At 37.1% G+C, this 17,356-nt stretch overlaps 1 protein-coding gene across 2 annotated transcripts; it reads right to left on the reverse strand.

Moving 5' to 3' along the window:
• Nucleotides 1–601: 601 nt before the first annotated feature.
• Nucleotides 602–11,127, reverse strand: LOC136697596 (NACHT, LRR and PYD domains-containing protein 3-like). 2 transcript variants are annotated; one of them, XM_066672807.1, is made up of 9 exons: nucleotides 10,973–11,127; nucleotides 10,707–10,758; nucleotides 10,201–10,405; nucleotides 7,914–9,675; nucleotides 6,815–6,988; nucleotides 3,874–4,050; nucleotides 1,910–2,083; nucleotides 1,601–1,774; nucleotides 602–1,513 (listed from the first exon to the last, which is right to left on the reverse strand). In XM_066672807.1, exons 1-9 carry the CDS (start codon nucleotides 11,116–11,118, stop codon nucleotides 1,492–1,494), a joined length of 2,886 nt encoding a protein of 961 aa, XP_066528904.1. In that variant the 5' UTR covers nucleotides 11,119–11,127; the 3' UTR covers nucleotides 602–1,491. The 2 variants fall into 2 exon arrangements, with proteins under 2 accessions (XP_066528904.1, XP_066528905.1); XM_066672808.1 differs by lacking the exon at nucleotides 602–1,513 and having other exon boundaries at nucleotides 1,534–1,774.
• Nucleotides 11,128–17,356: the final 6,229 nt, after the last annotated feature.

The raw sequence follows: 17,356 nt of genomic DNA on the forward strand, positions 1-17,356 counted from the left end.
AAGATCCCTGGCCCAGTGCAAACGTCTGAGCTTGTGGAACCTGCTTAGAAATGGCTTCCTCTTTGCACTGTAGGGTTTCAGCTGGCAATGGCGGATGGCACGGTGGATTGTGTTCACTGACAATGCTTTCTGGAAGTATTCCTGAGCCCATTCTGTTATTTCCTTGACAGTGGCATTTCTGTTTGAGGTGCAGTGATGTTTAAGGGCCTGGAGATCACGAGCATCCAGTAGAGTTTTACAGCCTTGACCCTTACGCACAGCAATTGTTCCAGATTCTCTGAATCTTTTGATGATGTTATGCATGGTTGATGATGATTACTTAAAAGTCTTTGCTATTTTACGCTGGGTAACACCATTCTGGTATTTCTGCACTATCTTTCTGCGCAAAAATGGTGGAATTGGTGATCCTCTTACAATCTTGGCTTCAGAGAGACACTGATACTCTGAGAAGCTCTTTTTATACCCAATCATGCTGTCAATTGACCAAATGAACTAACATTAGTGTTAATTGTTCTTCCAGCTGTTCGTTATATGCTCAATTTTCTTTTTCCAGCCACTTATTGCTACTTGGCCCAACTTTTTGTGTATGACACTGTGAAATTATGAATAAACATATTTTTCCTTTAAAATGTTACATTTACTCAGATTAAACTTTTGATCTATCATCTATGTTCCATAATGAATAAAATATTGACATTTGTCATCTCCACATCATTGCATTCAGTTTTTATTCACAATTTGTTTAGTGTCCCAACTTTTTGGGAATCCAGTTTTTTGTATATATATATACAAAATATCAAGTAAATATATATCCCTTAATATTTACTTGAAACTAGATGACAAAATAAAACACCGATATACAGTATAATTTACTCAAACAGCAGAGAAAATCATTCTGACTGATGGAAGGTCTCATCAGGTCTCTTGATGTCTGCGATGACTAGCCTATAAAAGTTCCTACTGCCTTGTGGATATGAAATTAGTTGAAAAATTGAACATTAGCACAAATGAAAGTTCAGCCATGGTGTGCATGGTCTGTTTAACTTGGATTACACTTTATAAAAGTAATCTTGAATCCCCAGAATAAATTATTCAACAAAAGAACAGAATGACTGCAGAACTTCTGGTCATTCTGCTGTTCTTCTAGAGACTCTCTGTGATAATAAAGCACTACATTGATACAGCTATTATTATAATCACATTCACTGATAGTCAAATTTTTGTCCTCATGTTACTGATGTTTATGGAGTTTAGGAAATTTCAACAGTATTCTCACTGGTTTAAAATGTTGATTTCTTGCTGTAGCCATGGCATGCTGCACTCCTCAAAGCTCATGTACAGGGAGTGATAATCTGGGGAGAGCATACTCTCCAGTGCTACAGCCCATTCTCATTTTGTACACTAATAACCAAAACACACATTATAACTATATAGAGCTATGTGTGTTTGTACTTTCTCCTCTCTCCATGGCCCTCACTTTATGAGAGCAGATCAGAGTTTTGGACTCCACATGCTGTAATACAGAAAACAGGAAAAAAAGGATCATACATGAACTCACATATATTCAATCACACAAAGGGATGGTAATTAATTAACTCACTATAGTTTCTCCAGTTTACACACTGGGTCCTTCTGGAGGTCAGACAGCAGTTTCTTTCCTGCCTTTCCTGGTTTATTGTAGCTCAGGTTCAGTTCTTTCAGGTGAGAGGGGTTGGATTTTAGAGCTGAAGCCAGAGCAGCACAGCCTTCCTCTGTTACACCACAGCAAAACAGACTGCACAGAGGAAGAAAAATATTAAATCAACAAATCAGTCTTTATCACACAATCAAAAAATGAAAACATAAGAACATACACCTATACAATTACAAACGAACATGCAAATACACAGTAATGAAGTGATGAACTTACTCCAGAGCCTGTAGTTTACAACATGGATTCTCCAGTCCAGCAGAGAGCATCTTCACTCCTTCATCCTGCAAATTATTCTTACTAATGTCAAGCCCTCTTAGACTTGAGGAGTTTGAGCTGAGAGCAGAGGCCAGTGCTGCACAACTTCTCTCTGTGAGATTACAGTTACATAAACTGGAAAAGAAATATTGATACATCAAATCTCTCTCTCTCTCTCTCTCTCTCTCACACACACACACACACACACACACACAAACATAAATTTGCATAAAAATACATCATTGTTTCACTGCTCATATTCTATTTCATCAGCTTTTCTAACCACATATGTGCAATGTGTAGTCAAATTTAAATTAAATTTTAAAATATAATTTTTATAATTTATAGTCCATTTGTTGGTTTGGATACTTTGAAAGACCACATTCAGTATTTTCCTTAATGATCAGAACCATAGAGTGTAGAGAAGAGTGGTTAGTATTTATACAATACACTGTACACAAGCTCCAGTAATTTAATCCATGTTTTGTTTCAGTGTTTAAGGGACTGCAAGCACAAGCTATGTATTTTAGTGACTTCTCTTTCATTTCTTAAACTTAAATAAAATAGCTCTTCTCTCAACATGTGAGATGATTAGGGATTTGGTGGAGTGGTTTGCTGCAACTTATCACAAATATGCCCCTGCACACACACACACATATATTATATATCATATATTGGACAATGAAACTAAAACACCTGTCATTTTAGTGTGGGAGGTTTCATGGCTAAATTGGACCAGCCTGGTGGCCAATCTTCATTAATTGCACACTGCACACCTGGCCACTATCCTGCAAGAAGAATGGCTTAAAATCCCTCTGACCACTGTGCAGGACTTGTATATGTAATTCCCAAGACAAATTGATGCTGTATTATTCGCAAAATACCATACTAATAAATTATTGTGGTCTAAAACCAGGTGTTTTAGTTCAGTTTCATTGTCCAACCCCTGTATATATATATGCATATGCAAGAGCTATTTGTCTGATATTTCAATACCTAGTTTTAGCGGTTAATAAAAAAATGATTTTAAAAAATGTGTGCTGAATCAGAACAAAACATTATTCTTCAAACTCACTCTCGCCTACAACTTAATAGAAAACATTTATATTTCTCATTAGTTTTATATTATTATTTGTTTATTTTTACTGTGATTATATATAACTTTATACAAGCACCACACTTACTGAGAAGGCATTAGTTTAAATATATATCATTATCTCAGGTGCCTAAGACTTCTGCATATGTCATGAGTGTATTAGTTTAATTTTACATTCTGTACAATGCACTATGTAGAGAGTATGGCACTTGGAATGCAGTTTGAGCTCCTCTCTACTGGTTCACATGACAGAACATGGTCTTGCTTACAAAAATGACCCAGTTAATTGGGTCAGTGTTATTTGCTCATATTTCTGTAAAATCTATATTAGTAGGTTTATGTAAGTAATGGTTTTGACAGAAAAAAGTAAATCAATATAAATATATCCAAGATTTTGTTTGAGTTGTGTGTCTGGGAGTAATGTGTAAGTCCTGAAAACTGTGGCAATGATCTCACACCCAAGGTAAGTGTACTGACATCAACTGGCACACAGCTTTCTGAGCACTGTGGATTGTAAAGCATCCTTGGGTACCTAGAAAGGCGCTATATATAGATAGATGTATAGATAGATAGATAGATAGATATATAGCATTCAATAATCTTACACACCTTTAATTATAAAAAAAATAACTCCTATAAAATGTGTTAATTAAGATTTGGCAGAACACAGCTGGCAAAATTAAATACTGGATATGTAATATTAAATGGAAAATGTTCCGCTCCATCCGCTTAGATGGGAGTAATGGAAGTAAATATGCTTTATTAGGATATTTATAAAAATAATCACAATACCAGTAATATCAACAAAGCAATCAAATTATGACCTTACCTCAGTTTTCTCAGTTTGCAGTGTGGACTCTCCAGTCCAGCACAGAGCAGCAATACTCCTGAATCCTGCAGTTGTTCATTTTTACTTAGATCCAGTTCTCTGAGACTTGAGGAGCTTGAGCTAAGAGATGAAGCCAGAGCTGCACAGCATTCCTCAGTGAGATTACAGTGCCACAACCTGGAATAGAAATGAATACAAACACCCACACACACAGACAGACAGACAGAGAGAGAGAGAGAGAGAGAGAGAGAGAGAGAGAGAGAGAGAGAGAGAGAGAGAGGGCAAAAGGTCTAAATAAAAAAAGTGGAATGCATTTTACAAGTTATTTTCCGACCAATGGTGTGATGAAGAATATTTTTTAAAGAAAAGAAGGAAAGCACTTATTTATTAAACAGTAAAAGTAACTTAATAAAGGGTGGTTGCATGGCAGTTATTTATACAGTATATATATTATTCAATAATTTTTATTATTCAACTGAGTTTTACCTCAGTTAATATATACTTAATTATTTTCAATCAATTGTGCTGTTGATTTAACAAATCCTTGCAATCAAGGAGAATATCTGAAAACACATTTTGATTTGCGTTTTTAATAATGTTACTGTATTTTTTTATTTTATGCAAGCATCACACTTTTTAGGAAAATATATGTCACGCCTTCGTCCTGTCAGTCTGTTGTCCCCGCCATGTGCTTTATTCGCACATGGCTATGTTTTGTTTATATCCTTGTCTCCGCACTCGTCCCGCCTCCTCGTCCGTGTCATGTGTCAGCCCATCCTCGTTATCTGTCCAGGTGTGTCTCGTTTGTGTCTGTATTTAAGCCCTCTTGTGTCACGTCCTGTTGGTCGTACATTTCTCATTTCACCTTTGTTCAGTCGCGTTGGTTTACCTTTCTCATTTCTCCTTTCACATTTCTCATGTCTAGTCGGTCGTGTTTTCGAGTCTGTCCGTCTGTCTCCACAGTTTCTCCGTGTCTGTTTCCCTAGTCGTTGTTTCGTGTCGTAGTTTCTTTTCCTCTCTTGTTCCTTCGTTTTCTCTTTAGTCTGTCAGTCCCGTTTGCCCTGTTTAGCTCCCCTTGTTTAGTTTAGCCTGGTTAGCTCCCTGTTTGTTTTCGTTATGTTAATGTATCTTTGTTTTGTTATTCTCCTTTATTAAAAAGCTGTGTTTTAGCGAGTGCACCTCCCTCAATCCGCCCCTCATTCCTGACAATATATTCTGTTTTTATTATAATTATATGGTATTACATTAATTCTATTGTAAACTAAGGTGCCTAAGACTTTTGGACAGTAGTGTACATTGGTAAGATGGTCTGTAAGATGACCTGCTTTTTTGAATATACTCCAGTGTGTGCTCTCAAATCATCCATGAAGTGCAGAAATTGCTCCACTTGATCTGAGTTTATCTTACTTAGCATTGTAGGACTAGTGTATAATACAGCACTAATAGTACTGGAACTTGTTTGGAGAGCACAAGGTGAGTACAGCGTGTGTACAATCCGCCTTTGTCCCTTCTTTGTTCTTCCTCCTCGTCAGTGTCATTTGCAATCCTGCCCCCTTGTTATCTGTTCCAGGTGTCTCTTGTTTGTGTCATGTATTTAAGTTCCCTTGTCTCTCTTCTTGTCGGTCATTCATTTCATTTCCCATGTCATGTTGTTTAGTCCTCTAGTCTGTCTGTCCTGTTTGCTGTAGCACACCGTGTTTAGGATTAGTTTGTCTGTCTCTGCTGATTCTCGTTTCCACTGTCATTGTTGTTTTTTTCCCTTCAGTCTGTATCTCTAACTTGTCTGTATCCCTCTTTAGTCTGTTTAGCTCTCTGTCCTGTGTTAGTCTGTTTAGCTCTCTAGTCTGTCTGTCCCATTAGCCCTGTTTAGCTCTCCGTGTTTTGGTTTAGTCTGTTTAGCATTCCTTGTTAATTTTAGTCTGTTTAGCTCTCCATGTCCAAGTTTAATCTGCTTAGCTCCCTTTGTCCATGTCTCTATTAGCTCCCTGTTTTTTTGTCTTTCTGTTGAAGTCTCTCTGTTTTGTTATATCTTGTTTAACTAAAAAAGTATACTGTGTTTTAGCAAGTGCATCTGCCTTGCAATCCTGACAATGTGATTTTGTGGCTTTTACTTTGTTTATATAAATCAAGTTCAATATAATTGCTCCTCTGGAAAACCTTGATGGTAAAAATGATAAAACAGGTCTAAGTTAGCATGGTTGAAATCATCAGCCACAGTGAGGAAGCCATTTTATATTATTATTTTTCACTGATTGCTCCATTTATTTCTTTTAGTGCATAGCCATATAGTCCTGTGTCACATAGAAAGACTGACATTTGACTGCCAGAAATTCTACCAGAGATGAAAAATTTGTAGACACTAAGACAGAATGTGTTGATGTAAACACACAAGCCCCCACTGTGCATGTAGAATCCCAATCCACATGTAAGGTGGTTAACAGCAAAACTGTTGTTGAGCTAGTATTTCCATAAAAAATAATGTGCTCCTGCTGCATATCAACCTGTAAAGAAATACTGTCCAATTTTTTTGTCTAAAAGGCAAACTTTGGATAAAAAGAATTAATGCTACAGCCAGGCTTGCTAGGTTCGCATTGCTTCTGGGTTTCCTCACACCACTTGTGTGATCTTGTTATTTGTTAAACTTAGTAGAAGAGGCAAATTCTCTTTGTCTGCCAGTGTCTAAAACTGTGATGTTTGTTTATCTTACATTTGTTCTGATGTATGAGTCCTGTCAACTTAAAATAAGTTGCAAAACATCTGAAACTTGGACTGACTTTTTAGCCAGGGCTCACTTGTAGAAGGGAATATATTCTTGAATTGCCTACCCTGTTAAATAAGAGTTAAATTGTTCTTTTTAATAATTAAAAATTATTTTCAGGACATAATCTAACCAACACATCTAAACAATGTGTCTATAAGCCAGGTGATAAAGTGACATTACCTCAGTTTTTTCAGTTTACATTGTGGATTCTTCAGTCCAACAGAGAGCAGCTTCACACCTGAATCCTGCAATTCATTGTCACTCAGATCTATTTCTCTCAGACATGAAGTCTTTGAAGTTAGAGCTGAGGCCAGAGCTTCACAGCTTTTCTCTGTGAGATCACAGCTCCACAACCTGAAATAAAAATACATCAGAATACTGACATAATCATACACACACACCAAACACACACAGAGCTTAACTTAGAAGTGAATGCATTAGTGAGAGTCAATTGTTTTTGTCCACTGTTGTGATGAAGAATGCATTAAAAGAGAGTTTACAGTTATACAGTAACCCTTTTTTTGGAAATTGAGAGAGCACTTACACTACCACAATGAGTGCTGCACCTGCATAAATCTCCTGCTATACCTGGGGTTACAATGTGTGTGCATGGTTTTAAGTGAGCCAGTCAGGATACACAAAATGACAAAATAGTTGTTTTTGAAAATGTATTTTTCATTTAATTTGTCTATTAACTAAAATATGTATACATTTTAGTCATATTTTAGTCACTGGGTCATTGTTAGTTTTAGTTTATTTTTAGTCAACAGAAAGTAAAAATGATAAATGTTAGATCATTAAATTAAAAATTAAGTTACTCTAATTTCAGTGAGGTTATTTGTTTTTACTATTTTAGAGGTATTATTTGTTGCTATATTACATTTTTAAAAAAGCTTACAAATCATGCAAAAAATGGGACTTTTTTTTCTTAAATACTATCTACATTAATATTAGAAATATATGCTGCAGTGGACACTTGTAAATCAAGGCTTCCTATCTCATAGCAAACAAATTTAGGATTTTACTGTATTTGTTTCCCTTTGATTTTGTTTTTATATAAGAAATTGTAGAATAGGCCATTTATATATCTTTCAAATTATTGTTTAGTTGTAAAATGTTAATTAAAATTGCAATAAATCTTGTCATAGATTTTGTCTTCAAATGAATATTTTTATTTATTTCTCCACACACACACACACACACAAACAAAACACCATTATCATCATCATCATCATCATCCTGTGCTAGTGTACATTTACAAGAAACAGAAAATACTCACAATGCATTGTTGGATGCTTTGACAACTGGCAACAGCTTCAGAAGACATTCCTCTGATTGATCATATTTCCTAAGATCAAACACATCCAGAACTTTATCTGAATTCAGCAGAACAAACACCAGAGCTGACCACTGACCAGGAGAAAGACTGGCTCCACTGAAAGAATCTCCTCTGTTTAGATATATCTGAACTTCCTGCTCTAGAGACTGGTCATTAAGTTCATTCAGACAGTGGAACAGATTGATGGATTTCTCTGTAGAGGGGCTTTCCCTGATCTTTTCCTTAATGTACTGGATTGTTTCATCTGTGCCCTGAGATCTTCTTCTCTGAATCAGTATTCCTTTTAAGAGAGACTGATTGGGCTCCAGTGAGAGTCCCAGAAGGAATCTGAGGAAAAGGTCCAGGTGTCCATTTTCACTCTGTAAGGCCTTATCCACTGCAGATGTCAGGAACGCTGACATTGTGGATTCTTTGAAGATTTCAGAGAGATCAGTGAAACTCTGTTGAGGTCCATCTTTGCTGCTGAAAGTGAGAAATGCATATAAAGCAGCCAGAAACTCCTGGACACTCAGGTGGACAAAGCTGAAAACCTTCCCCAGTTGCAGTGCAAACTCCTCTCTGAAGATCTGGGTACAGACTCCTGAGTACACTGACACTTCTCTGACATCAATGCCACACTCTTCCAGGTCTACATCGTAGAAGATCAGATTGCCTTTCTCCAGCTGTTGGAATGCCAGTTTTCCCAGAGCCAGAACACTCTCTCTAGTTTTCTGAGGATCAACCTCATGTTTTCCTGGGTACTTTTGTTTCTTGTGTTTTATCTGATAGTTCAGGAAGTGGGTGAACATTTGAGTCAGAGTCTTTGGGATCTCGCTACCCTGTTTTTTCCTCAAAACTCTCTCTAGAACCGTTGCTGAGATCCAGCAGAAAACTGGCATGTGGCACATGATGTAGAGGCTTCTGGAGGACTTGATGTGGGTGATGATTTGATTGGCCAGGCTCTGGTCACTGATCCTCTTCCTGAAGTACTCCTCTTTCTGAGGGTCACTGAACCCTTGTACCTCTGTTACCAGGTCAACACACTCAGGAGGGATCTGGTTGGCTGCTGCTCGTCGAGAGGTGATCCAGAGGAGAGCAGAGGGAAGCAGATTCCCCTTGATGAGGTTTGTCAGTAGCACATCCATCAAGGCTGGCTTTGTTATATCCCTCAATCCCTCATTGCTCTGGAAATCTAGAGGAAGTCTGGACTCATCCAGACCATCAAAGATGAACAGAACTTTGAAAGAATCATAGTCCATTGACTGAAATTCTTTCATTTTGGGGAAAAACTGATGAAGAAGCTCCATCAGATTGAACCGTTTCTCCTTCATCAGGTTCAGCTCTCTGAAAGGAAGTGGAAATATGAAGAGGATGTCCTGGTTTTCTTTACCTTCAGCCCAGTCCAGAATGCACTTCTGCACAAAGACTGTTTTCCCAATTCCAGCCACCCCTTTAGTCAGCACAGTTCTGATGGCTTTATCTTTAAAGAGCTCACTGCACTTGATGTGTTCCTCCAGTGTTGCTGTTCTCCTGGACGCTGTTTCAATCAGCCTGACCTCATGTTCATTATTCACCTCTCCACTCTCTCCTTCTGTGACATGCAGCTCTGTGTAAATCTCATCCAGAAGAGTTGATGTTCCATGCTGGGAGAGTCCTTCATTAATTCTTCTGTACTTCTTCTTCAAGGTGGATTTCAGGTGTTTCTGAAGTATAGAAACCAGCTCTGACCAACAAAAGAAGTATAGGATGAAAGATATTTTACTGTCTGAACACAGGTTAGAATATTAAACAATCCAAATTGTCTCTAGCCCCTCAATATTCTCCTAAATAACCCCTTTATATTAACTGATAGCTCAATACCTAAAATAGTAAAAATAAGATTATGAGGAACACATTGGTACAAAGTAAGCTGTGCTGATTAACAGAACACTGTTCTGATATTGGTTTCGTTTTGCGCTTATAATTTTTGGCTTATGGTGCGGTATTTGAAAATCTCCATCCAGTACATTTCAACAAACAACATTCATCCCTGCCTGTTGGCTAGTAGCCATATATGTTCCTTCTGCCTCGAAGGCCAAGCTGCCTCCAGGACCATTTTGAGTAGTGATTTTGCATGTGATATATTTGCAGTCATTATGAAGTGAAAGATAATGACTGGTGCCAGAGCCTCACTATCCTAATATGAGAAATGTGTGTCCTTCCTGAAAACTTACAATGATGTAATTAAACCCTGCCCCATAGCTCTTACTTGTCTGTAGTTTCTCTGCAAGGTGTTCGTGTTTCTTGCTCTTCAGGAGTTTCAGTATGATCGTTATAATTTCTTCCCTGACTCCAGCAAGATTCTCCTCATCCTCCTCCTCTCTATCAGGGAATTCTGGGTCATTATTACTTAGCAACATCACACACCTCTTCAGCTCTCTTTTCAGCAGAGAGTTGAGTGTCTCCTCCATAACCTGATGATAAGGGAATATAATTATATATTAATATATATATATATTAAAAAACTAAAATAAAGAGAGAGAGAGAGAGAGAGAGAGAGAGAGAGAGAGAGAGATGACAGAATGGCATACTTACTGGTGCTTAGATGTTATTTTGATTGTGTTTAATTATTTATCATGTAATAAACTATGAATACAGCTGAGGTATGAATTTTGCCTCCTTACCTGCATCTATGTTACACCTTCTATAAGAGTGTATGGTTTGCAGATATATATGTGCTTCCTAGAGTTAAACACCTAAGCACCACTCAAATACCTTGAAAATTGACTCCAAATGGTTGGTGCTTTCTGTTTTGTCTTGCTGGATGCTGTCAATTGAAGAAAAAGAAGATTAATTTCAACAAACTTCTTCAAAACATTATTAAATAGCCTTCGTTATTGAATACATAATTTGAATAAAAAAATAAAAAATAAATAAATAAATGGTATCTTTAACCATGTCTTCCTCACAGCCAATCCCTGGAGAACTACAACACAACACAGCATAGGGAACACTGCTTTAATCTTTCACACCCTCTTTACCTCTCACCAGAAGAAGTGTCTCTCTCTCTGAAGTGTGGTGGCTTATCCAGTGAGAGGTCAGATTTCATGGACACACAGCTGGGTTCAAGAGAACAGTCTCTCTCTCTGAAGTTTGGTGGAGAATCCAGTGAGACGTCAGATTTCATGGACACACAGCTGGGTTCAGGAGAAATGTCTCTGAAGTCATTTTGACCATTCATCGATTTGTTACCACTCAGTGGCACACTGATGTGTTGAGAACTGTCTCTCTTTTTGAAGGAATGCTCAGGATGCATCAAATTGGTGGTTTTCATGGACACACAACACGGGTCAGAGCAGTTTGAACTCTTTCTCTGAGTCAGACTGAAACACAGACAATGAAATTACTAATAAGAAAGAATGTCATGATTTCATCTTATGCATTGCCCCAGTATTATTAGATAAATATGAGTTGGGTGTCTGGTGTGGAGCCAGTCCAGGTGTGTGTATAAATATGACTTTTTAAAGATGCACTGTCTGTATAAATCAGTGCTAATCAGCTCCCCCTCTAGATTCAGAGCCTATGAGTCCTGGCCTGTTTTACTGTCTTCATTAACACACCAATAGCCCAAATTTACTCTTACCTCTGGTCTGTCTTTGTGCAATGTTCCCCAGAGGAACTCATTCTGGAGTTTTACTGCTACAGATTACAGCTGTCCTGCAAAACACACACCTGCATAAAACCATGTTTACTGCACTATATATCCAAATCTTGTGCATCAGACTCAGCCCTGAATCATCAGGCAGTTTAGTTCCTGAGAACAGTTCCTCACCATTAGCTCAAAGGTTTCTTTAATTTCAGTAAAAACCCTTTGAACTCAGTATGCTTCTTATTATTGTTCTCTGTAATATTCTTCTTTTTATTATATCACAAAGAAAAAAGAAGCAAGATTCACACACTCACCGTGTTTATCTCCAAGAACTCCTCACTTCAGGAAATGGTGGGGCTAACTTTCACTTCAATCAGGCAAGTTTGGGCATGGTTCGGACTCCTGAGGAAAAAGCACAATGCATTAAAAACCATATATATATATATATATATATATATATATATATATATATATATATATATATATATATGGAGGATACATATATTTAGAGAGATGTAAACTGAATTAGGACAGCAGTCTACATTTTTCTCATATACATATATATAATCTCTGTTTGTTTTGTGATAAATTTCTATTCCATCACATGAGTTTCTATGATCACGAGACCTAAATAAAACTATATTAGGCTTATTTCTGTCTGTATGAATTAATCATATCTATTAAATATGTTATAGTCTTCTGTTCTCTTTTTAGATCTCAGCATCTGTTAGACTCTGTGGCACCAAGTAGCTCATGCAGCAGCATCAGCACCTGTATAATTACTTAAGATTTCCTTTTCTATATATCCATTCGTTCATTCAGAAACCTCTTATCCAATTCAGGGTCACATGGGGCCGGAGCCTACCTGGAATCACTGGGTGAAAGGCGGGAACACACCCTGGTGCAGGCGCCAGTCCTTCACAGGACAACACACACTCACACCCACAGACACTTTTGAGTCACAAATCCACCTACCAACATGTATTTTTGGACTGTAGGAGGAAACCGGAGCACCCAGAGGTAACCCACATATAGTTTCCTTGTGAATTTGCATTCTATATGCATATGTATTATATTATATTCAGGGGCCTGAAGATTGTGAGTTCGATTCCCACTCCGGGTGACTGTCTGTGAGGAGTTGGTGTGTTCTCCCCGTGTCCGCGTGGGTTTCCTCCGGGTGCTCCAGTTTCCTCCCACTGTCCAAAAACACACGTTGGTAGGTGGATTGGCAACTCAAAAGTGTCTGTAGGTGTGAGTGTGTGAGTAAATGTGTATGTGTGTGTGTGTGGGTCTGTGTTGCCCTGTGAAGGACTGGCGCCCCCTCCAGGGTGTATTCCTGCCTTGCGTCCAATGATTTCAGGTAGGCTCTGGACCCACCGCGACCCTGAACTGGATAAGCGGTTAAAGTTAATGAATGAATGAATATTGTATAGTAATGTACATATGGTGTATTCTGTCTACATTTTTTATAAGGATGCCCTTTAAGTGTTGTAAGAGGGCTACAAAATTCTGTATTGTAATAAATAGTGAAATAAAGGAAAATATCAATATAGAAAAATGCATTGTTGTATATATATTTTTTGGCCATATTGACTAGTTCTAGTATTACTTCTCTTCCTGTCTGTGACTGGAAGTGGTTCATGAAGGTGTCAACTAAAGTCAAAATTTGAGGACGTTAAAAATTATTGGACAGATTGTATGATGTACAGTGGTGATTCCAGTGGTAATTCCCATGTTTTAAACATAACACCCCACACACCCCACACATACACACACACACACACACACATCATTCATCTTTGTGTGTATTCTAATGAAGGGCCTGCCACTCTCTGAGATGATAAGGGAGGGGGGGGAGTTCTTGGTTTTTGAGGGCTTTAGTTCCTCTGTCCTATGGCCCTTTTTCAACTGACATGAACGAAACCAAAAAACTGAAGAAAAGCATATCTGTTTTGTAATTTTGACATTGAGGCTATGTGGGAGAGTGGAAAACACATATAAGGAAATTTTAGCTTATTACTGAATACAAACAAAGTATTAGATGTCCTGATTCTTATCTATTGAGTTTAATATGATTGCCTACACCCTTAAAAATAAGGGTGCTACAAAGTGTTCCTTGAGTAATGCCATAGAAGAAACACATTGGTTCCAAAAAAATAAAAAAAAAATAAAATAAAAAATCTTTATTTAAGAGATGTAAATTCATCATAAGATCATAAGGTTCTTTACTCCTTTACAGGTTTCTGTGAAAATGTTCCTTTATGGAACCAAAACTGGTCCTTCTATGGCACTGCTCAAAAACCTTTTGTAGCACATTTATTTTAAGGGTGCAGCGTCTTATTACTGTTTTTTTTCTGTATCCATTATCTCAAACTTCTGTTTATAAATAAATATATAGCTCTATAACCATTTAGATGAAAATATTTTTTCAGTGATAGTTTGGGATGGTTTGACAATGTAATGTCTGCAATCAAAAAATACATTTTATAAAATTCAGAATTTGTTTCCACACCATTTGCAAGCTCTATAGCTCTATTTGTGTGCTGGAAAGTAGAGTAATGTGTTTGTGAAGCCCTCCAAATAAAATCATGGAAAGAGATGAGGATATTGATTTATTCCTGCTCCATAAATGAACAATATTGATTTATTTTTTTTCTGTTTCAGATTATTTTGGTAAGAACCCACCCTACATTTGGAAGACTGTTAACTGCATGAAAATGAACAGACTAAAAGAGATACAAAACCAAACAACTCAAATGTTACAAATGAGTTTCTGTGGTAATTTAAACAGTAAATAAAAACTTACAGAAAAGATGCACTTAAGCCACATCCAAATATCAGTTGTTTTTTCTCTTCAAATATACCGTTCCACCCTAAAAGACATGGAGCTTTGGCACTTAAACAAACCAGAGAGAACTGGTTCCCACAATCATAGACGTTCCATTTAAGTGTCATGTGTTATGATTTATAACGTTATTTTTTTCAGATACTGGTACTTTCTCACTTCCTTATCCTTATTTCTTTCTTTCAGACTTAGGCAGACCACAGAAAGCTGACTAAGTGGACTTGTTTCACAGTGTTGAAATAAATAAATTAGTTTTATTATTTTTTTATATTTGACTATAAGAAAGCCATGCTAGACACATCATGAAGAAGTTGGAAAGAAGATGGAAATACATAAAAAGAAAATCTGTATCTGCTATATCTTTATTTAAATTTTGGGGATTATGTATTTTTCATTATTCTATCATATTACTCATTTAGCACACATTAGTGCAACTACTACCCTAATAGGAATCAGCATTAGAAAACAGACATTGCTTACTACTCAAAATGTGTTAAACAACTGTGTGTAGGCCTATTTTTATCAACTGTAACAACTTGGGTTTTGTCATTTTTGGGTTGTTGCTTCCTGAATGTCTTCATAGATTTGAGATGTCATTATATCCTTCTCAGATTTATGACACCCAATTCCAGAAGCTGCAAAACATGTCACCTTCAAATATATGACCTTCAGAATGTAAAGTAGGTTTGATGTTCTGTCCTTTAAACGGTTCATGTTTTTTTTAATCTATGTACATGCAGGTGATGTGACCTGACAAATCACTCCGATTTTGTTTCCATTGTCCAAAGGACACTTTCCCACAATGTTTGTCAATATGTTGTCATTTCAACAGTCAATTTCACCTGGGTTAGAGCTCACTGTCACTCAAGACAAGTCAAATGGTGAAATCAGAAAAAAAAATATGTATTTTCACCTTGGAGTTCTGCATGTAATTATTTGGAATTTTTTTATTGGCTATTTATCTTCCATTTGCACTGCCCTTTTGTTTTCAGGCTGGGGTAAATTTTCCCAGTTAGCCATGTCCAGAAATTTAGATACAGTCCCATGGCATGTTCATATCTTAATGATATTTGCAGCTGTTAACACAGGACAGTCAAAGTCTTTGGAAATGGTGTATTAACTTTTAGCTTTAACACGTTTGTTTTTTTCTGATAACCTGGTTGAATTACCTATAATAAGACTGAAGATGTGTGATACCATTTAAACACCAAAACATACATTTCACTAAAATCCAGATATTAATAATATTTCCTAGGACTGCCAACAAATCTGTTGAAATACTTTTAGAATAGTTTCTCTTATCTCACAGTTTATTTGCTTTACTCTGTAACAGACCTTGCCTTTCATTTCATCACTTTACAGACAGAACAAGGGATATTTCAATAAATTGTAAGGGTTTCAATATTTTTGGCCACATCAGTATATGTTGATGAACTTCATTCTTCATAGATTATAAGAATGATTTAGGAGGTCATTAGTGCTGTTACACCAGATGACTGCAAGGGAAGCTCAGCTTCCCCAAAATGTAAAATGTAAAAAAATGTAAAAAAAATAAGTGATCAAATATATACTGTTGTGTGTACATGTCATTGAATAAATATGCACTACAGCACACTCAACTTTTGTCCAGAATCAGCTTCTTATCACTGATAAAGATGCGGCTTTCATCTCAGTCATTCCCGCAGCTTCCACAGTGCTTTAAACAGTGAGGACGCTGAGCGTCCACGGAGTTCAATGGCAATGCAGCGAAGTGCAGCGAAACAAGACGAGTGATTGTATAAATGCTGGGCTTTGTCCCGCCCATCGGACGCTCAGCGTCTCTGGGGGTCTATGGGGCAGTGGGCTGGCCTCGGCTGGCCCGGATGCTCAGCTTCTGCATGATGATTGGATGATCTGTCTGAGGCTGAATCCCTTTTTGATTGACAGCGAAATGAGCGAATCAGCGATCCTTTGGTGTAAAGATCCGTGGGAGCACAGGCGGACACACTTCACATGGGCCAAGGCCGTTTAAGCAGCCTAGCTCTGCTGGACATTGAGAGGACACTAGTCAAGTCCCTGGAGAAGACGCCTTGTTGGTACGACAGGGTCACAGATCATTTTCTTGAAAAGGAACGGAGAATAGAATTTACGCATAAATAAACCGACACATTTTAGGATGTAGGCCGAAATTGAGCTTCCCCTCTTTGAAAGACCAGCATCCACCACTGTGTTACACATAATACTGTTTAAATATTAAATGCAGGTTGTTTTTTTCTGTAGGATCTGTAGAATCATGAGTATAAAGATCCATGGAAATCCTTTGCTTGTTACTTAGTGTTTATTTTGAATGGTAAATTCAATTGTTATGATTGCTGATGTTCAACTGTCATAATAAAAAGATAGATGCATGCATTGCTTCTGACAGTTTATTGTATGTGATGTTGTGTATTTATATGAAATAATAGTACACCATACTGGAATCTGCTGCAGTAAAGACTGTACACAATGGACAAGTAAGCACATAGATTTCTGTAAATAAACTGGGTTTTAAAGAACAAAATAACCACAAATATATACTGTTAGAAATGCATTGTAAAATTGCTGAACATGATAACTTCAAATAAACTTCAAATATTCTTTCATCCGGAGCACTGTAAATTATTTGGAGAGGGTGGCACTCTGGATCATTACTGGATCATTTGATATTAAATTAAACTTATATCTGTAGGAACCACACAATTTTAACTGTATGTTTTACATAATATTTGTTATGATTTTTAATTGTCCATTCTTTGTGAATATATTGAATTTTTACATACAACTTGAGAGTGCCGTGAGTATGAGAGTATGTTGTTACAGCTGAAATACTTCAAATACTTCAAAGCTCTGAAAATATAATAAACACTCACATTATTCAGGTAAGGACACTTTGTTAATCATTTTGTTACTGAA

Source organism: Hoplias malabaricus, chromosome 5 (assembly GCF_029633855.1).
Source record: "Hoplias malabaricus isolate fHopMal1 chromosome 5, fHopMal1.hap1, whole genome shotgun sequence".
In the NCBI taxonomy this organism is placed as follows: domain Eukaryota; kingdom Metazoa; phylum Chordata; class Actinopteri; order Characiformes; family Erythrinidae; genus Hoplias; species Hoplias malabaricus.

Coding starts and splice junctions, on each gene's coding strand:
- LOC136697596 (XM_066672807.1), bottom strand. CDS start 11,118: ATGAAATCTGACGTCTCACTGGATTCTCCACCAAACTTCAGAGAGAGA. Junction 10,759..10,972: donor GACACTTCTTCTGGTGAGAG/GTAAAGAGGGTG, acceptor TTCAATTGACAG/CATCCAGCAAGACAAAACAG. Junction 10,406..10,706: donor ATTTGGAGTCAATTTTCAAG/GTATTTGAGTGG, acceptor CCTTATCATCAG/GTTATGGAGGAGACACTCAA.